Genomic DNA, 22,236 nt, shown 5'->3' on the forward strand with positions numbered 1-22,236 from the left:
AATTTTATATTTTAAAATGGAATTTTAACAATTAATTACACAATCCAAGAAAAAAAGCTGCACATGCCCACATCTTCGCCAGAGGCCTGCCATGTACCCACCTTTTCCATGATCTAGAATTCTCATAATGATCACACTCACTCATGGGCCAACTGAAAATAATGCTGAAATATTACATTAAGACAGTGGCCTTATTTTTGCCAAAGTTCTGTCAAATAATTAAGAGGAGAGGGAGACAAAATATTGCCTCCAAAGACAGTTAAAATGTCCACATGGTCCCCGATCCCTCTCCCAATAACCCAGATGTATTTCTCAAGTCAGCTAGGTGACACCTAAAGACCCAGGAAAATGAGATGCAGAAATGAGCAGGCCATCACCCAAAAAAAGTAGGGCAACATAAAGACAAGTTTTACAGAGGTCCAATCCAATTACACATAGGACTCTCTCCTAATATCACTTGCAGACTGGCAAATCAAATTTGTAATGCTTTTAACCAGACACTGCTATTAGATACAACACTGAAGTAAAAGTCAGACTGAATTTGCAGGTGTAAAACATATGTAAAGAAAAAACATCAGAGGTAAACTTGTCCATAGAATCATAAGATGCTGTGTTTACAGTCTGGGAGGACAAAGATCCTGCGTAACAGAGTACACACACACACACACACACACACACATGCACGCACGCGCACACACACACACACACACTGGCACGGACCCCTAAAACCCAGGGAGGCTTCACAGTGAACCACTTCCCTGCGTGTCCTTTGGCTAGAGGTAACTGTGACCCACAGGCAGGACCTTCTCTGCCTGCTTTAATCAACAGCCAAATTTCCAGAATTGTCCAAAACTGATAATGCCTGTGGAATGGGAAGAGAGTTCTAGAATGTGCCAAATTGTGACACCACAAAAACTGCTAGTGACATTTAAAAGAATTAATTCATACACATGTAAAAGAAATAGTGCTAAGACAGGTATTATTTTAAGTACTGTTTCAATGTTAGGACTTTTAGACAAAGGTAGTTAATACATTTAGTCTAAACTAAACATAAAGGCTGAGTTAGCACCCTAAATCTATCTTTAAAATAACTTTTACCCATTCTTAAAATTCCCTTTTCTAAATTATCATAGTAATTGCTGTGCTTTTGTTGAATGTTTACAACATTCCAAGCAATGAGCTGAGCACTTCATAAGCACGTTCTCCTTTTAATCATTTAATCATCAAAAAAGCCCCATGAAACAGCTTTAACCCCATTTCACCAATGACAAAACTGAAGCTCACAATTAATACATTTGCTCAGAATCAGATCACCATTGAAAGATGGGATTCAAACGTAGGTCTGTCAGATTCCATCATAAAGTTATAATGTTTTTCAAATCAGTAAATGGTAGAATAACTTGCTTATGTAACTAACAAGGATCAAAGCTCTAACTGCAGTAATTCCAACGTGTGCCAACTGGACAAAAGGTGTTTTACTAAATCAAAGCAGACTACAGCTGGCTGAAACTCCCAGATAATCCTTTTAGATTGTTAGTGATACTTTAAAAAAAAAAAAAAAAAGCACATCCCCTCATCCTCTGTTCTAGACTATCTAATGGCTTCCCAACTCAGAGAAAAATCCCACAACTGTGTTTGGAAAAGCATGTGGCACACAGGAAGCCTTCAATAAATATTTGTTGAAGGAACGATAAATTATCAGAGCCACTGTATGCCTTCTTTCTGCCTTCAATGTGAAGATGCTTATGTTTTCAGTGAAATAAAACACTGTGGCATTAAATAAGTTGAAGAAACAGAAAGCTTGTCTTTAGGAAAATCACTGAGTTTCAAGTTCAGATGAGGTAACAAAAAAAGGACTCAAGTGTGCCCCAATTAGAACAAAATGAACTTAAGGCTGCTTTATTCTGTTAGCTCTAGAGAAGATTAAAAAGGACCTTTCAAAATGTGCTGTAGGTGATTTAGTCTGTTCCACCTATACATTAGTAATTGTAGTGAGAAAAAAAAGCAGTGCAGCTGAAGTCAATACGAGCTGAGTACTTGTCCAACTGGGTCTTTATTTTCTCTAACTTTCTCAGTTTCCTCATTTGCAAAATGAGGTTAGACCTCAAGATTTCTAAGGTCCTTCTTTGCTCTGACATTCTAATATTAAATCACAATCTCCAACTTAATTTCCAATCTCCAACTTAACTTCCAAAACTGAGGTAGTAATTATTTACATTACAAAAAATCTGATTTTAGAACACAATTTACCACAAACCCCCAAGACTGGAAAGAACTTAAAGGGTCTTTCATTTGACCAACTGGACAACTCACCCAATAGCCAATTCCTATAATCCGAATCTTCCAAATGCAAGCATTTAATCTAAATATCCAGGTAGGGACCTATTCTCTGTCCAAACACATGTAAACAGAAAGTGGTTTGGTTTTTCAAACAGCTCTGTGAAAAAGTGCTTTATTATTTCGAAGTAAAAATCTGCTTTTCTGTAAATTTCTCCCATAATTCTTTGGAGAAAGATGGAGTAAGTGTACATATTCCTTTCCTGTAGTCAGGTTTCTCTTTAGACCACAGTCCTTGTTCCAAATACTTAAAAACAACTATTCTGCCACTAAGTCTTCTTTCCTTAAGCTAAAGATTAAAGTTTCTACAACCTCTCCTAACATCACATGATTTTCTGACCATTCACCCACCACTCACATACCTAGCTGTCCTTTCATTGCTAATGTCTGTCTTGAAAGGTGACACCCAGAATTGAATACATGGAGTCTGTTTCAGATACAATGCACTGTTTTTGGCACTTATTTATTGAGGAAGATAAAACCAACCCTACAGCATCATTTTAATGATTAAAAAAGATAATGAGTATAAAAATAAATGACTGCTGCTGTGACTGCACTTAACTGTAAGTTATAATAATCTTTTACTAGTATTAGAGCCGTATCCTCCCAATCAAGCTGTAAGCTCTAGTCCTCTACTACAAGGAAGGTTTCCCTTATATATCACTAGCTGTTCTTTCCCCAAGTCAGGGTTGGGCAGAGAAATTAAGTGCTGAGGCCCAACTTAAATTGAAGATCAGTCAGAAGTCAAGATAAAGCAATTCTGAAATTAAGACAAATTAATGGCAAAAGATTTATTTAAAGAGTTAATTTATACTCAAGTTTTCAGAACACAACGATTTCATAAATCAAGCAATCCCCACTCTTTACCCCTGAATCACACAATTTAACAAGGCATCACTGGGACATACTGAGGAAGCCATCTGGCACAGACTTGAAATAAGTAAGCTCTGGGATCAGACTGTCTAGAGTTCAAATCCTAGATCCACAGTCTACCCACTTGGTGACCTGGGGCAAATTACTACACCTTTCTGGTCTCAGGTTCCCCATCTTCAAAATGCAAGTCATCACAGTACCTACCTACCTTATAGGGATTTGTGGGAATCAAATGAAAATGGACATGAAGTGTGTTCAGAATGGTGCTTCTCACCTTTCAAAACTCTTACTGATGTTGCTGTTGTAACTACTTCTCAGAAATCATCTGAAGAAGCAAATTATCCTAAATAATTTTGCTAAAACTTATCTGAAAGTCTCAGCCATTTTTAATTTATATAGACCCTCACCTCTGTTAGCCATTGCTGAAGTCAGCTGGCAGCTTAGCATTTTTTTGCATATTTATAATTTTCTATTTTCCATACATTCATCTATTCATTTTAGGGTAGATTTTTAAATTAATATTAAAAATTCCACCCCAATTTTAATATTTAGCTAGCCATAAATGCTATCGCTATAGCAAATAATATGTTGAGATTCACAGAGAATGATGAAATAAAGGTACAAACAAAACTGTATTTATTACACCTGCAACTTCTCTGCATATAGATCAGCACTGTCCAATACAGCACCACATGGAGCCATTTGGTACCTGAAATATGGCAGAAGTGCTGTGAATAAAAAATACATGTCAGATCACTAACACTTAGGGTAAGAAGAAGAAGAAAACAGATTATCTCATTAATAATTTTTATACCTATTACATATTGAAATGACAGCATTTCTGATACAATGGGTTAAATATATTATTTAAATTAATTTCACCTATTTCTTTTTACTTTTTTAAGGTGACTACTAGAAAATTTAAAATTATATATATAACACATATTTATATTGGACAGCACTGACATAGATGATCCTAAAGAATATGCCTCATGAAAATTAAATTCAGGACAAGATATATGATCTAAATCACAGCAGAAACGAAACATAGAACTTAAATAAATTTTCAGTTTACATATAATTAATTTCAAACTCTCCCCCACTCCCCCCAAAAATGACCTTTGATGAGTGACTCTTCAATTCTAGAGCCATTTGAGAAGCTTTTTATCAGCATGTGCTAATTTAAGAGATTTCCTCTACTTTCCACAAGCTGACAGAATTTACTTCTATAACACAGCTCAGCAACTAACCTCCATCAGGAGAGCTAGACTTAGCACAGAAGTGTCCAGAGCATTAGACAGCTGACCACGCTTGAACCCACACCTGAACTGGCAATTTGGCCCCAGTGCTGGACCCTGCCTCTGGGTCTTCAAAGCACAGAAGCGTATGTTCAGATGCCCAAGAGAAAAAGGGCCTGGGGATTTACGAGCCTGAGAGTCTGGCCTTCCACAGATAATACGAATGACACTTGCCTCATTACTACCTATTTACTAAACAAACACCCAGAAGCCAGTAGGCTTTTTGCAGAGATCAATAAAAATGCAAAGTTAGACAGCAGAAAATACTGAAATGCTGTATGTTCTGAGAATTCCCACTAGAGAGGACCCAGTATGGAAATAAGAGAAAGTAGGAAGAGAACAAAAGCAAAACCTTAAGGAAAAAACTTAAGCTCAGAAGTAGTACCTCTGATATCTCTCTACTCAAAATGAGGTACACCAGCATCACTGGCATCACCTGGGAGTTTTTTAGAAATGCAGGATCCCAGGCCCCACCCCAAACCTAAAGAGTCAAAATCTGCATTTCTACAGTGTCCCAAGATGATTTGCACAGCATGCACAGAAGCCACTACTAATCCACACAAGAGCCAGAGACATCTGTATCTTTAGATTCTTCCTGTTTTTTATCAGCCATCTGTTGCCCTGTGGCTGTTATCTGTAAACACAGGACCATATATGTATAATGCATGCAATGACTATTTTGTTGACTAAATATATTCTTGGAAAACCCAGAGGATTCCATACCTGCTTAAAGGACTGTGGGAAATCTGTGCCAGAGATAAGATCAATAAAACAGTGAGATACCACTACACAGTCATCTGGATGGTCAAAATCCTGAACACTGACAACACCAAATGCTGATGAGGCTATGGAGCAACAAAAACTCCCATTCATTGCAGATGGGAATGCAAAATGGTACAGCCACTTTGGAAGACAGTTTGGCAGTTTCTTACAAATCTAAACGTTCTCTAACCATACAATCCAGCAATCCATACAATACTCCTTGGTTATTTGCCCAAGCAGTTATGCCCACACAAAAACCTACACATGGATGTTTATAGTAGCTTTGTTCATAAATGTCAAAACCTGGAAGCAACCATACTGTCCTGGGTGAATGGATAAATAAATTTTGGTACATAAGATAATGGCACATTATTCAGCACTAAAAAGAAATGAGCGATCAAACCATGGAAAGACATGGAGGAACCTTAAGTGTATATTACTAAGTGAAAGAAACCAATCTGAAAAAGGCAATACACTGCATGATTCCAACTGTATGACATTCTGGAAAAGGCAAAACCATGGTGATGGTAAAAAGATCAGTGGATGCCAGAGGCTGGGGTAGAGGGGAGGGCTTTTTAGGGCAGTGAAAATATTCTACTATTATGAAGGATACACATCATTATACATTTTCCAAACCCAAGAATGCGCAACACCAAGAGTGAACCCCAATGTAAACTGTGGACTTTGGGTGATCACGATGTGTCAATGTGGGTTCATCAATTGCAACAAGTGTACCGTATGATGGGGATGTTGGTAATGGGGAGGCTATGCATGTGTGTGGGCTGGAAGTACATGGGAAATCTCTGTACCTTCCTCTCAGTTTTGCTGCGAAACTAAAACTGCTCTTAAAAAAAAAATGAAGTCTGAAAACAAAGTCAGCAGTTACTGAAGTGTATGGACAGAGTATACTTCAGGCCCATGCATACTGGTGCAGAACTAGGGACTCCCTTAGGTTGAAAAAGATGAACAGAAACGATCCAAACAAACAAAAAAAACATTTATTTAAAGGCTCAGAGAAAAGAAAAAGTTTGATTTTTTTTTTATTGGAGTATAATTGCTTTACAATGTTGTGTTAGTTTCTGCTGTACAACGAAGTGAATCAGCTATATGTATACATATATCCTCTCCAGCTTGGACCTCCCTCGATAGAGATGGGAAGATAAGAATTTTGTACGTTGAAAATATAGGCTACATTAACAAAAATTAGTGTTCACAATAGTAAGCTAAATGATTTTAGCTGTTTTAAACTAAACCAAAGTTCTTCTGAAAGGGAATTATGCTGCTACATGAAGGATGATTCCATTTTTCCTCTTCACTGTCTTTGCTATCAGCAAACATGCTGCTACTTTCCACATTTTAAAACCTTTCTTGACCTCATTTTCCCTTCAGCCGTATTTATTCACCTTCCCTTTACAACAAGAATCCTTGAAATATTTGTCCACGTTTGATGTTCCCACTTCCTACTCCTGTTGTCTCTTGTCCTCACCATCAATTGTAGGTCCCCACTACTCCACCACAATTGCTGCTGTCAAGCTCACCAATGACCTCCCCATTGCTAAATCCCTAAGTCAATTCGAGACCTTGACCATCACTGTACTTCCCCTCTTCAGTATCTGACTCATCCTCCTTGAAACAGTGTCTTCACTTACTTGGCTCCCAAGGCATGGCACTCTCCTGGTTTTCCTACCTCATCAGCAGCTTTTTCTCATTCTCCTTTACTGGTTCCATCTCATCTCCCCAACCTCAGTGCAGAAGTAGCCCAGGTTCTTGGCCCTGAACCTCTTTTCTATCTACACTCACTCCCTTGTGGATTTCTCCAGTCTCTACATTTTGACAGCTCCCAAATGTTTATCTGTAGCCCAGACCTCTCCTCTGAAATCCAAACTAGCATATCCACTGCCCACTGGGAATCTCCAAAACTGAGCTCCTGATCCTTCCCTCCAAATCAGCTTCTCCCTACCCCCTTCAAGCTGCAGAGGTCAAAACCTTGCAATTCACCACTGACTTCTCTCACAATCTCACATCCAGTCAACCATGAAATCTTTTGCACTCTATCTTCAAAACAGACCACCCTGGTCCAAGCGGTCACAATCGCTCACCTAGATTACTACAATAGCTTCCTAACTGCTTTCCCTATCTCTGCCCTTCTCCACTTAGGTCTAGTCTCATGAGACACAACAGCAATGCGTCCTCTTAAAACATAAGCCAGATCATGTCAAATCTTTATGTGGAACTCTCCACCAGCTTCTCTGCTCACTCGAGTACAAGCCAAAGGCCTTGCAACAACCTATGGGACCAGTGGCCTTACAGGAATTGGTGTCTGCTCTCCTCCCTGCCTGCACTACGCCAGCCACACCAGTCTTGCAGTTCCCAGAAGGCGGAAAGCATGCCTCAGCCTCAAGACTAGCATTTGCTGGCCCCTCTTCCCCCAAGACAGCCACATGACTCCCTTCACCTTCTTCAGGCCTTTCATTATACAAGTCACCACAGGGGGGCCATCCTTGACCATCCTAGTTAAAATTTCAACTCCCTCCCAATTCCTAACCTCCCTCCTTTGTTTTATTTTTCTCCAAAGTACTATACACACATATACAGGAGCGCGCGTGCATACACACACATACATACATACACATACACACACACACACACACACACACACACACACACACAGAGTCTGTCTCACCTTGCAAGAGTTAGAATTTTGGGGTCTATTTTGTTGACCACAGTATCCCCAGTACCTAAAATAATGCCTGATACTTAGGAGGCACTCAATAAATATTTGTTTAATGAATACATGAATGAATGAAAGATTACAGTAATACAGAGCTGCATGTGAACTATGATAGTATATCTTGCAGCCTTATAAAAGGGTTGTATCTTAATATGGCACTTTGTATGCATATAAATATTCAGATACTGTAGAAAAAACAAAGGTGCTCCAACTTGATAATTAAATTAATCTCATACAAAACCTGAATAACTGTAAAGAAATAGTTCTCTAAACTGAGAGATACTCTAAAACACTCCAAGGGTAGTAGGATTTCTCAAAACCCTAGACCTTACTTCACCAGAGCACAATGAAAAGATGGGTCTCAATAGGTACACCCTTCCTGAAGCAGGTGAAAGTCTCCAGGCCAATATAATGGACTTTAATTTCTTCAAATGATAGAGAAATTATGACACAAAGTACAAAGCACTTAATGTTTTAATGCTGTATAAAATCTGGGTGTAACCAGTGAACGGTATGAGACAGAAAAAAAGTTATTTTGTTGTTAGCAGTGCATTCAGTTAACAGAAAGAAATGGGTGGGTCATATTTTTATAAACCATAGTTTAAAAGAACTTAAAAGTATCTTCCAGGTAAAAAGAAAGCCAACTAATTTCAAAAACATTTAGATGCAGAAATAAATTATTTAGGAGTTTAGTAACTGTGTACACAAATGGAAGTGATATGAGGCAGATAAAAGCTAAAAGTGATTCTACAACAAAATGGAAAGTGTCCCAATTTCTCTACCTTATCAATACCCACATAGTCTATCAGGTTTCTAAAGTTACATATACAGCAGAAGTTCTCACCAGCCGGCAGTTAGCCAGCTCCAGGATGATCAGGCACCCTGTGAAACATCCGAGCTGAAGCCCATTATAACCTGGTGCTCATGGCTAGTAATCAAGGCTCTGAAATTCTGCTCTGATCACCGAGCTGATGGTTACCAGAATCAATTGTGTTTGCTCCCAAACTGATTTATGCCAATATTATGTAATTTAATTAAATATTATGTAGAGCGATTATATATGTGTATAACAAGAAAGAGTTGTTTCCATGAAAGCTAAATGGAATGCTTTAGAAATAAGCCGTTAAATGACCATAACAGAATTCTACCAACAGTGGTTTATTTTTAAATTGTTTTTACTAAATAGAGGCAAAATAAAATTTATAAAATATTTGTCATATATGAAGATTCATAATGCAATTATCCCTACATACACCAAGAAATTACCATTATCCTTTTAACTCCCCTGTGAACTTTTTGGTATATAATGATATTATAAATTAAAACATTTTCTCATTAAATAATCACAGATATTTATTTTAGTAGTGCTTCTAAAATATTGACCTTAATTACTCTGAAGCTATCAAGTTCTTTTAAATATATAAATATCTTTATATACAAATAAAATAAAATTTAAAGTATTTTAAGTAAATATATCTTTACTTAAAGCTCCAGCTTTAGAATATTACACTATATTTAATTAGATTTTTTTCCCCAGATAGAACCTATCAATACAAGAGACAATCGACTGACATATAAGCCACACAAGGAAGGTAGGAAGAAATGAATCAAGAATTTTAAAAAGTGATAAAATCAAAAGAATGAATGAATCAGGTCTCTGAGACGGTTATATCACACCATGCAAACACAGCCTACACCTGTAATCTACTTCTATGAAATGCCTCTGCCAGAAGGGAAAGACCTATGTGAGGAAGTTCACAGTTAACACATTACTCTTACCTTTATGCCCTAGGTTGTCATTTGCAAGAAGGCTGTAATGAAAGTCACACACCTGGAGCACTAAATGCAGCCCATGAACATCTGCAAAGTGGGGAAAATTCCACTTCCCCAAAGCAGGAGGTACAAGAAGACCACACACCAAAGCAACGGCAAAAAATGATCAGGCCAGAAACCCTGCTGACTCTGGAAATTCTACTCCACCACAAGACCAGGGTCAGTATCAGAGCACCTATTCTGTCCACACATGCTTGGAAGGGTTCCTGGGCTTAGCGATTCAATAGCCTGTGGTGTTTAACTCATTGAGTGACTACTATGTGCCAAAGCACCATTCAAAGTGCCAGAATTTTCCTCTTGGCTGCCACACTGCGTATCTACAAGCAATCACAATATAGGGAACAAGAAAAACCAGTTTTACTAGTTAACAGCTGTGTGATTTTAAGAATGGAAATAATTCCACCTCCTACCCAGATAAGTATAACCTACCATCCAGGTCACATTTACTGTCCACTTACTGTTTTACTGCAGGCACTAAGCCCCTCTCAAGCATTATTAAGGCCACATTCTAACCATATACTGCACTGCCTCTCACTTGGTGACCCAGGCACAGGAGTGTCCCCATCCCCTGTTAAATGAAGCTGGCCCAACATCACATTTATCAAATCCTTTAGGAGACCCTGACCACCCACCCAAAACAAGCAAAGTGTAAGTAAGGATTATGTAAAATTCGAACTGTTTTCCTTTCCATGACCTCTTCTCACCACTGGGTCTCATAGAGATCTGTGCGGCTATGGAAGGCCGCCAGGGATTCAGCAATGGTAAGAAAACAGGGACACATCTTAAAGGGGAAGAAAGGGGAGGGAGGAATACTTTCAAGAGGGTAGTGGCAACCTTATGACTTGAAATGTTTGTGAACCTGGTTTAAATTTTTATAGTGGAACCACCTCTACTATATGAGGGGAGGGAAAGAGAATGTGGGTTGCCTTGGATCAAGATCCGTAGCTCCCTAAGCAAAGTAGCCAGACTGGCTGGATCAGCTCTCTGTAATCACCCGCAGGGAGGGATGTTTGCCACCCGGAGACCACACCCACTAAGACCAAGAACTTAACTTGCCCCTTAAGTTCTAGGGGCAACCACTAAAAGGTCATGATTATCACCAGTTTAGATCAGAGTTTCTCAAATGTTCCTGATCTTAATCATGTGGGGTCATTATGAAAAGTGCCGCCTCAGAACTACTGAACCAGACCTTCAGGCAGCCCTAGAAATCTAAAACCAGGTGATTCTTGTGACAAATTAGTTTGGGAACCTCTATTCAGATCATAAAATTACAGGACCTACAAGAGGGGTCTTTTAGGCAGGGTGTCCTTTTCCTTTCAAGCAGTTCTCTAATCCAAGAGGAAAGCAGCATTTTCTGTACATAAAAGACTCCAAAGAAACAACTTCGAAAATTTCTTTTCAATACACACAAAGGTCTCAAATCCTCAGAGCTTTGCTTTCCTCTTAAGTAACTTAGGCAAAAGTTAAATCCATCCTTTTTTCCAACCAGAAACCCCAAAACAATGATATTCATTATACAAACTATTTTACAAATTATTGTGGTGACTGACTTCAGCAAATACGTGAGGACCTATAAGTGTGCTATGCCCACCCAAGCTTTGCTTAAGAAAAAGAACCTCACTTACTTCGAAGGACAGAAACAAGGAAGTGAAAAGACAACCCACAGAATGGGAGAAGATTTTTGCAAAGCATATACCTGACAAGAGACTTGCATCCAGAATATAAAGAACTTTTTTACAATTCAATAAGAAGAAGACAACCCAATTTTTCATAGGGCAAATGATCTGAATAGACATTTCTCAAAGGAAGATAAACAAATGGCCAAAAAGCATGTGAAAAGATGGTCAACATTATTAGGGAAACGCAAAACCACAGTGAAATACCACTTAATACCCACTAAGATGGCTAAAATCAGAAAGACAGAAAATAACAAGTGTTGATGAGGATATGAAGAAATGGGAACTCGCATAGTCTGCTGATAGAAATGTAAAGTAGTGCAGCCCCTGTGAAAATCAGTTTGGCAGTTCATCCAAGTGTCAAACACAGAGTTACAATATGACCCAGCAATTCCACTCCTAGGTACATACCCAAGAGAAATGGAAGCATATGTCCCCACAAAAACTTGTACATGAATGTTCACAGCAACATTATTCCTAAATGCCAAAAGCGGGGGAGGGAACCACTATCTGATGAATGAATAAAATATGTCCTGGCTATTCAATTGAATATTACTCAGCAATAAAAAGGAATGAAGTACTGACACATGCTACAGCATGGCTGAGCACTGAAAACATTTTGCTAAATGAAAGAAACCAGTCACAAATGGCCACATACTGTATGATTCCATTTATATGATATGTGCAGAATAGGCAAACCCATAGAGACAGAAAATAGAATAGTGATTCCTCGGTCAGGGAATGGGGGCAATAGTAGGATTACGGAGAAACAGCTAATGGATCCAAAGTTTGTTTTGGGGTGATGAATATACTCTAAAGTTGATTACGAGTATGAATGCACAACTCTGTGAATGTACTAAAAATCAATGAATATGCACTTTAAATGGATGAGCTGTGTGGTATGTGAATTTTATCTCAATAAACTTGTTTTAAAAAGGAATCCCATTTAACCTCCATGAGCCTCAATTTCATCCTCTGAAAATGGGGATACTACCTAGCTTACAACATTGTAAAGAACATATAAGAATATGTAAACTGGGCTTGCCTAGTGGCGCAGTGGTTAAGAATCCGCCTGCCAATGCAGGGGACACAGGTTCGAGCCCTGGTCCGGGAAGATCCCACATGCCGCAGAGCAACTAAGCCCGTGCGCTACAACTACTGAGACTGCGCTCTAGAGCCCTCAGGCCACAACTACTGAGCCTGCACGCCACAACTACTGAAGCCCACATGCCTAGAGCCCTTGCTGTGCAACAAGAGAAGCCACCGCAGTGAAAAGCCCGCACCCCACAATGAAGAGTAGCCCCCGCTCGCCGCAACTAGAGAAAGCCCACGGCACAGCAACGAAGGCCCAACACAGCCAAAAATAAATAAGTAAATTAAATAAATTTATTTTTAAAAAAAAGAATATGTAAATTCACGTACACACACACACACACACACACATATACACACACTGCTTCACATGGTGCCTGCCACACCGTAAATACAGAATACATGTTATTCTTTCTCCTCTTCCTACCCCACATTTTTGCAGTGTTATGCCTTGATATCATTGTGTTTTCACCACAAGTTAGAAAACTCAAAATAGTCAGGTATTCCAACAGAAGCCTAACCATGAGAATTCTCTCATGATTTCACACATGCTATTATACTCAAGGCTATTCCTACACGCCTGACCCTGGAGAAACCCTGGCATCTGTAAATGTGGCTGTCTACCTCCCAGACTGAAAAGTATTTGGGGATAAAGAGTAAGATTTTTTCCTCCATTCTGTGGTCTGAAGCACCTCTACTAACATGTACTTTTAAAGCTAGGCATGCTCCTTGCCAAAATTCATGCAATACAGAAATCTTTCCTACTCAGCTTCATCTACTTTGAAAATCTATTGGGCCTCCAAGACAGCTTTGAGGGGTCCCAGGAAAAGACCTTAGCCACTTGAATATCCAGCATTACCCACCTGGACTGTGATGCTATGCAGATTCAAAGGGAGCTGGGAGCTACTGAACTATCCACAGCTTGTAACAAAAAAAAAAGTCAACGGCAGTGCTCTCACCATCTCTGTAAGTTCTCAAACAACTCACAGCCAGCTCATGAATTAATATAATAGTGGATCTCAGCCAGACACTCGTTTTTCTATTTTATCAAAAGCTTTTCCTCCATCTTGCTGAGTACTGTCAACTGCACGCTACCTGTTACACAATTTTTTTTCTTTAGTATAGTTCTTACTCTTGAATACATTTTTCTTCTTCTCATCACTTTCAATGATTCTATCTCCACTTTCATTTCCATTAAAATCCCATGCCCCCATATACTCTCACTGCTTTTGTACTTATCAGAAATGATGGGGTAAACACATACAAAACTAAAAACTTAGCAAAGCCCAGTCAGTAAACATACCATAAGCAACCAGACGGTCAAGTGGGAACTGACTGCCCAGGACAACCATTAGCATCTAGTAGAGCATTTCTGGTCTAGAGCTGTGCTGTCCCGATATATTAGCCATTAGCCATATGAGGCTAATTAAGTTCACCGAAATTAAATAAAATTTAAAATTCAGTTCCTAAATCTCACTAGCCATATTTCAAATGCTCTCAGTGGCTACATGCAGCTACTGACTGCCATATTAGACAGCACAGATATAAACTATTTCCATCACAGCAGAAAGTTCTATTGAACAATACTGATTTGGAGGTAACTCACTGATTCTATGAAAGTATTCCATGAAAGGGTTCTTAAATACAGTAGTTTCAGTATTTACAGGCTGTGAGGTTTGACACTCTGAAATATGACCTTAGTGCCTCTAAATGTTTTTTTTTAATAAATTTATTTGTTTGTTTGTTTTTTGGCTGCACTGGGTCTTCGTTGCTGTGTACGGGCTTTCTCTAGTTGTGGCGAGCGGGGGCTACTCTTCGTTGCAGTGCGCTGGCTTCTCATTGTGGTGGCTTCTCTTGTTGTGGAGCACGAGCTCTAGGCGCGCAGGCTTCAGCAGTTGTGGCACGCAGGCTCAGCAGTTGTGGCTCACGGGCTCTAGAGCGCAGGCTCAGTAGTGTGGCACACGGGCTTAGTTGCTCCGCAGCACGTGGGATCTTCCCGGGCCAGGGAACGAACCCGTGTCCCCTGCATCGGCAGGCGGACTCTCAACCACTGCACCACCAGGGAAGCCCCAACACAATGCTAACTTTGAGTACATAGAAGCAGAATGGTGGTTAAGACCACTGGACTGCCAAGTTTAAATCTCAGCTCTGCCCCTTATTAGCTGTGTTACTTAACCTCTCCAGACTTCAGACTGGAGATAATGGCAGTACTGACCGCATGGGGCTGTCATGGGGACTAGAGGTAACCTGTGTGAAAACACACAATAAGATCTCAATAAATATTAGCTGTGACTGTAACAATGCATCACGCTTGAAAATATCACATGAAATAAGCACTTTCCAAAAGTTAGGCCATAATTTGAAACTTAAAGGAAAATGCTGCTTCTCAGACAACCCACACGAAGCTACTAGGTAAAAAAAGAGGCTCAGGCCAAAATGTTCATTTTCCCTCTTACCCTAACCCCAAGGATAAACTTCCAAAAATGTCCATCGACATGTACAAGTTATTCTGATTCATCTCACGGGCCTGTGACCAGCGAAAAGGGAATTTCAAACTAGATGGTTGTTCACAGTTAAACAGGCCTGGAGAAATGAGTGGTCAGCTGTGGCCAGGGCCTGGCGCTTACACGGAGGATGGGGAGAGAAGCTGGTGACTCCCTCACACCACAGGTGTGCCCGAAAGAGAAAATGCCTCACCACCTCTGTGCCCTGGAGTGTCAACAAAATCCTGCCTGCTCAGCACCAACAGGGCCCCAGTTTGTTGACCTTCTGGGCACAGCAGTGTAAAGGTGTAAAGCAACTATACTCCAATTTAGAAAAAAAAAAAAGAAAAAAGAAACACAGGAAAGGTACAAAGGGACACGCTCTCAAAAAATAATGCCACTGCTAAAATTCTTTCCAGCAAATCTCTGAAACTGCAAACAATACCACAAACGAAAGCTGTCCAGACATGGACACTATGAACAAATGCTCTGGGGGATTTCACCTGGATGGTGCACTACCCTAAACTAAGGTTCAGCTGATTTAACTGTGAAAGAACTTAGGAAGAGCTGAGAGGCAGTACCCTAGGTGGAAATGTCTCCACTCTTAGCAAAGGGAAGCCAAGGACCTCTGCGCCTGGCCACCATTGCATGAGGAGAGTCCTAAATGTTGAGAACTATCAAAGCAGCAGTGACTGGAGGTGAGCCTGGACCCCAAGGTATCTGTAAGCCTGAGTCACATGCTCAGGTAAGGGGGCTTTGGTCACCTACTGATCACCAGATTATTTCTCACAGGCTGCCTAAACCTCAATCGTGTCTGAATTCGTTTCTAAAAATTGAGAAGGATCATCATCCATTACTTATTTCTTAATCCAACCCAAACGCAAAGAAACGCTCTTTTCATAATTGGCAAGTGACAACATTACGTCAGGTAAACCTCAAACAAACCAGTCCAGAAGCCAAAGTACATACACATTTTAACATTCACACGTTTTTTGCCCCAGCACTTCTTAATCAAGACTGGGCCTAATCCATTACCACACTGGTGTCTTAGTTTATGAATGATGACAGATGACTCCAGAATTTCTAAAGAAGAAAAATCACCTCTAAAAGGAGTAATGCCTCAGACATGTTTTTTTAGAAAAATGCCAGGCTAAATCCCACTCATATTTTCCACCAGGGTCAGCAAACAAATACCAAGGTTTTAGAAAGTGAACAGAACCATGGATGGAAAGTATCACTGAATTTCCCTTTTTCAAGGAACTATTTGCCGTCTTATATTATTTTTATTTCCAAATTCCCAAGATTTACTAGCCTAAAAGGATTTCTGAGATATCTCACTTTTTTAAGTGCTAGTAGTTAATTAAGAGCAAAATTGAAGCTCTTAACACACGTACACAGTAAAGCACGTATTATTCTTTGGTCACAAATGAAATGAACAGTGTCAACAAAACCTTTTTTAAAGCCAACACTCATTCAGATTGGCAAATCAAGCTTCTTACACTTGCATTTTAAAAAATAAAATTCAACTGTGGAATTTCACCTTAAAATAAGGTTATTTTAGCTTTGCAGCTTCCATCACTCTCCCCCACTCAATGGCCAGGATGTGCTGATCCGTTCACAGAACATATAAACTGAGAGCGATTCAGAAGGTGAAGCTGAGAGTACATCACTGAATAAGGAATGCATGTACACGTCTAGGCATGAAACCATAAAATGCTGGGGCTGGAAGACTCCGAGGGAGCACCTATCCACCCAATCCCCTTATCCTACAGAGGAGGAAATTTCAGCTCCAAGGGCTAAAGGATGTGACAAAGACAGTGGCAAAGACTCACCCAGTCAGTGATATAACCTACAAGCCAGGTGTCTAAGCACTTTCCATGGTACCCACTCTGCTCCTGTTAGCACAAAAAGTGTGTATTAATGAAATATAAGACAAGACAAACCCACAGAGCTGCCATAGGACTTGTGAGAGGATATAGAGAGTTGTAGAAGAACATGCATCGAGCCACTAAACAATTGTTTGGGAAGGTGTTCTTTTATTTTGCTTTGTTTTGATGGTTTTGTTTAGCATGCCGCACTTATTTTTAAGCGGTGAAGAGGAATTTAACGACTTTTTAAAAGAATATTCCTTGATCTGCAAACACTCTAAGGAAGGACGGTAAAGCCTGTCTTGGAAGAAACTAGAAAGTGCATTCGCTTTCCTCCAGCGGGGAGCATCCTTTCCCCACGACGCGACGGCCGCCCCAACCCTCCCCTTCAAGGTCCACCCCAACATGCCCGCAGAGGCCGTCCAGGCTCTCGCTCGCCAGAACCCCGCCCTCCTCTGGGTTCCTCCTTCACAGCTCTGCCCAAGCCGCCCCTCCTAGAAGACAAGCTCCTTGACAGCAGCAAGCCTGTCGCACTCACCTGGCTACGGGACTCCGCAAAATCCTCTGCAGATACTCAACTATGGCTCATGAATTGCAAGCATTTGCTCCCAGAATCCCAGTGAGCGGAATTTTCCAGACCTCGTCTTCCCTACACCAGCACCTGGACCCACTTAAGAGCTATTCCGGGGTGGAAACCCGGGACCCCAGTGTCTGTGGACAATGACGTCGTCGCATGCGTCGCGTCCTCCGAGGGGAGCGGTAACACTACACATTTGTCATCCAAGCAACCGACAGCATTTTAAACCCACGTCCTCCAAGTGGTGCCTGCTTTTTTTTTAACATCTCACAACATCGCCTGCCAGAACTCGCTGCAGAAACCGGCGGACAAAGTTAAACGCAAGTACCACCGAAGGGCTGCAACGTCTTTCAAGGTGCGGAATCCCCACCGCCGGCCGCGCGCCCGCTCGCTGCGCTGGGCTTCCCTGTTCTCCTGACAGAAACCAGAGCGCCGCGCACTCGGCCGCCGGGCCCCCTCCCGCCTCCCCCGCCGTCCCGGCCTCGGGGGTCGGGGTGAACCCCCCGAACCGCCACCCCACAGAGCGAGCCTTCCGCCTCCTCACCCGCACAAAGACAGGGCAGAAAGGAAGCAGTTTCCGAACCCGACGTCCAGCGGTCCGGAACCCCGGGACCGAGCAGCCACAAAGCACCGCCGCCCCGACGGCCGCCCGCGCTCCCGCCCCCGCCCGCCCGCCCGCCCGCCCTCCGGGTCGAGCCTCACCGCGGCGTCGCTTCCTTCCATCTCCCATCGCCCGCCGAGCTGCTGGAGCCTCAGGCGCGCTCTTTGTCGGGCTCCCGGGACACCGGCGGGCGGCGGGCGCGCTCCCTGGCGGAGGCTGCGGCCGGGCCGCGGCCCAGGGACGGCGGGGGCGGGCGCGGGGCCAGAGGGGCTAGTGGAGGGAGGAGAAAGAGAGGGGGAGGGCGGCGGGGCCGAGGGTGGGAGGGGCGCGGGAGATGGGGGCGGGCCCCGCGGGGGAGCGGGAAGGGGGCGGGGCAGCCGGGGAGGTAGGGGGCGGGCAGGAGCGGGGAGGTGGGCGGTGCCCCAGAGGAAGGGAGGGGAGAGACGAGGGGGAGGGGGAAGAAAGGGGGAGGGGCGGGCCCCGCGCCGAACTCGAAGTCGCCTGTCTCCGGCGGAAGCCTGCCTGTTGCTTCGTTCGTCTCCCTGAGGAAAGTGAGCCGCGCTTCCGACGGAGTTTCCTGTCAGGAAGCGCCGCGAGGGGAGCGGCGTCTCGCGTGCTCCCGGGACTAGCGCCCGACACGCCCACGCGTCCCATTGGGTCGCGGCATCCGGGTGGGGGGCCTCTGGCGTCCGTGTAGGGGTTTGCTCGCCAGCGACCCGCCGACCCTTTCCAAGTCCAGTCCCTCGAGGCAGATCCCATGCTCGCGGCCACCGCGGTCCCGGCTCCGAATGCGCGTGCCAGGGGATCCCGGCGTAAAACTGCATTTTCCAACCGAAGTGCCGCACACCGATGCCCTTTTTCCTGTTCGCCTCGAGCTTTTGCGGCAGAGACCGGGGCCGGGAAGGCGCCCTCCTCTGGCCGAGGGAGGGGGAGACCTAAGACCCCCCGCCCCCAGAGGTCCGTTACCCGCGGAGAGCGCGCTCAGCACCTGGAGCAGAGACCCGCATGGCCGGCTGCACGGTGCTATGGTATGAGGATATTGCAGCCTTAAAGTCTGGCTTCTGTGACCGGTGGAAGATGCCCAAATAAAGGGAAATGGCTAACAATGGCCAAGCGTTGAGTCGAGGATGGAGGGTCAGGCTCCTTGGTGGCCCGAGGAGGCAGCCCACCAGGTCAGGGTGCAGGAGGCCCCTGAGGCTCCTGCTTTGCCTTGCCCCATTCACAGCTGCCGGTCAGCCAGCGGCGCCCACCAGCGGAACCAGAATGAGGGGGTGGATGCATTTATGCAGATCCAGTCCAGCTTCTGAAAATGGTCGTAGTCCATGCTACCTGGCCAGAGCAGAAGTTTGGTCAGATGTGTAGGTTCTAAAGCACCCCAGTTACTTGGGCATTTTTCTCTTTTATGGATCCTCCCCTCTTAACAGAATGACGCAAAGAAGACAGTCCCTGTGTGCCTATTCTCAATAAACTCCTACCTTCCTTGAACCCGGAGGTCTGATGACTTTGTTGGCAAAGAATCAGGAGTAAAACCAAGTAGGAAATGCTGTTGCTACCTAGGGCTTGACCGCTGGCCTGGTGGCCTTTACCTGGAAAATCAACCAACAGCTCATACATGGAAGAAGGTCAGGATTTTGAGCTGAATCTAAACCCATACCAACGATGCCCAGACATAACGCTTCATAGAAGAGGCAGAGTAGACGGAGATTTGCATGAGCTTACTAGTTAAGGGACGTGGTAATGGACATCTATAATCTGAGGCTCTGTTTCCTCAATTACTGAAAGAGGATAATAATAGCTTGAAGAACTATTATTAGCATGACAAGTTATGTAAGGTTCCTGGCCCATAGTAAATGTTCAATAAAGAGGCATTTCAAAAGTTAGGCAACAGAAACATTTTCATCACAAAGCAAAGTTTTTATTTTTTTCTCCCTGAATTCAACATGTTTTAAGATTTTACTTACAAAGCTGGTCACACCTATTAAATGATCATTCATTCTTCCCACCTTAAATAATCAAAGGCATAATTGTTGGAGACTCTGATCGGCATAAATTAGCCAGTGTTGCCACTTTTGATCTGATAAAGCCCAAAGCAAATCAAACAAAGGTTGACATCGCATTTTGCCAGCATGTATTTTGTGGATAAATATTTTGTTAGGTTTCTTGAAATATTGGAAATAGAGTATGAATTCGCATTTCTGCTACTCTAGCCCACAGAGATCCCAGGCACCCAGCTCAAAAGATCACAGTTGTGCTCAAGTTTGGTGTCAGAATACACAGACATCCACCTTGTAAAAGTAGGAAGGAGGCACACTGGCCAGGGAGGAGCAACCACTCCGAAAGAGGTATGGGCTGGTCTGTATTTATCCAATGCCATATCCCTCCCTGAACTCTGCCCATGAGCCCCGTATTGTGTTGTGGAAAGAGAGAAAGATAACTTAGGCAAGACATTAGGTACCAGCAGTCAAAAGAAGAAATGAAAAGGAAATGGAAATTCTCTCATGCATGATTCATGCACACAATTAATCCCCGCTATTTCTCTTTTGTTGTTGTTGTTTGTTTTTGGTGGTACGTGGGCCTCTCACTGCTGTGGCCTCTCCCCTTGCGGAGCACAGGCTCTGGACGCGTAGGCTCAGCGGCCATGGCTCAAGGGCCCAGCCGCTCCACGGCATGTGGGATCTTCCCGGACCAGGGCACAAACCCGTGTCCCCTGCATCGACAGGCAGACTCTCAACCACTGCGCCACCAGGGAAGCCCAATCCCCACTATTTCTGAAGGCCAGTTTGCAGAACCAGATTGTGGATTTTTTTTTCGTTTTTTTTTTTTTGTACAAGAGTGAATATTTATTTAGAATGGAAAAAAACTTTAATACAAATTTCTAAAAGTTGACAAGTTACGCGCACACCACCAAATCCAGAAAAATCACATATTTTTATTAATTAACTTCCTAAAATATCTTTACAGTACTTTTCCCCCATGTGTTTTGGCTGCATACTTTTGATCATCTCTTTGGAATGACTTTTTTTAACAGCTTTATTGAGATATAACTCATACACCGCACAACTCACCCATCTAAACTGTACAATTCAATGGGTTTTAGTATATTCACAGAGTTGTGCATTTTATAAAAATATTATCATGCCAAAAAGAAACACTATATTCTTAGCAGTCACTGCTCTTTTCTTTCTAACCCCCTCAGCCCCAAACAACCACTAATCTACTTTCTGTCTCTATGGACTTGCCTATTCTGGACTTTTCATATAAATTAAATCATACACTATGTGGTCTTTTTGTGACTGATTTCTTTCACTTAGCCTAATGTTTTCAGTGCTCATCCGGGACCAGCGTATATCAGAACTTCATTCCTTTTGTTGCCAAATAATATTCTACTACCCATTCATCAGCTGATGAACATTTGTGTTGTTTCTACTTTTGGGCTTTTATGAATACTCCTGCTATAAACACTCCTGTGCAAGTTTTTGTGTGGATGTTATATTCTCATTTCTCTTGGGTAGAATTCGTTGGTCATATGTAACTCTGTTTAATTTTATTGCCAAACTGTGCCTCGCAGTGGCTGCACCATCTCGTATTCCCATCAGCAATGTATGAGGGTTCCAATTTCTCCACATCCTAACCAACACTGGTTATTGTCTGTATTTTGATTTTATAGCCGTTCTAATGAGTGTGAAGTGGTAGAATAATTCTGTAACATCATTTCTGATGGGTAGAATAAAAAGTCTTTTCTCCAGCATAGTTGATCAAAAGTTGTTTGGTTTTTTTAATTGACACTTTAGAAAAGTTCCTGTCTCACATTCATTATTGAAAATAACATGTACAATTTTACTGTGTTGTCGAATTTAGGAAGATGTCTCAAGTTTCTTTCATATGTGAGCCGTAGGATATGGGGACATTTCAAGTTATTTAGGCAATGATTAACATTAAGTGCTCTTAAATTCATCTTTATTAATATTGTGAATTTTATCATTTCATAGATGTCAGTTATTTCATGTCAAAAGAGAAAAAGAAAATTTCTCATTGCGTTCTATGGTTCACTCCTCGTTTTTACCTGAATTCTCAAACAATCCAAGAGTCTTAAAACATGCATTTT

At 42.3% G+C, this 22,236-nt stretch overlaps 1 protein-coding gene across 16 annotated transcripts in view; it reads right to left on the reverse strand.

Moving 5' to 3' along the window:
- PSD3 (pleckstrin and Sec7 domain containing 3) overlaps window positions 1-22,236 on the reverse strand; it is a 573,112-nt gene that overhangs the window by 485,942 nt on the left and 64,934 nt on the right. The window contains exons 1-2 of one of the 16 annotated variants that reach the window (XM_067721846.1): window positions 18,233-18,346; window positions 16,918-16,980 (exon numbers count right to left, since the gene is read on the reverse strand). The exons of 13 other annotated variants lie outside the window; for them this stretch is intronic. In XM_067721846.1, coding sequence (XP_067577947.1) covers window positions 16,918-16,980; window positions 18,233-18,253 — 84 coding nt within the window. In that variant the 5' untranslated portion in view covers window positions 18,254-18,346. Of the gene's footprint in view, window positions 1-16,917; window positions 16,981-18,232; window positions 18,371-22,236 lie in introns of those variants that run through there. 2 more of the 16 variants (XM_067721851.1, XM_067721855.1) reach the window with 2 other exon arrangements.

The sequence above is a fragment of the Pseudorca crassidens genome, chromosome 21 (assembly GCF_039906515.1).
Source record: "Pseudorca crassidens isolate mPseCra1 chromosome 21, mPseCra1.hap1, whole genome shotgun sequence".
Lineage (NCBI taxonomy): Eukaryota > Metazoa > Chordata > Mammalia > Artiodactyla > Delphinidae > Pseudorca > Pseudorca crassidens.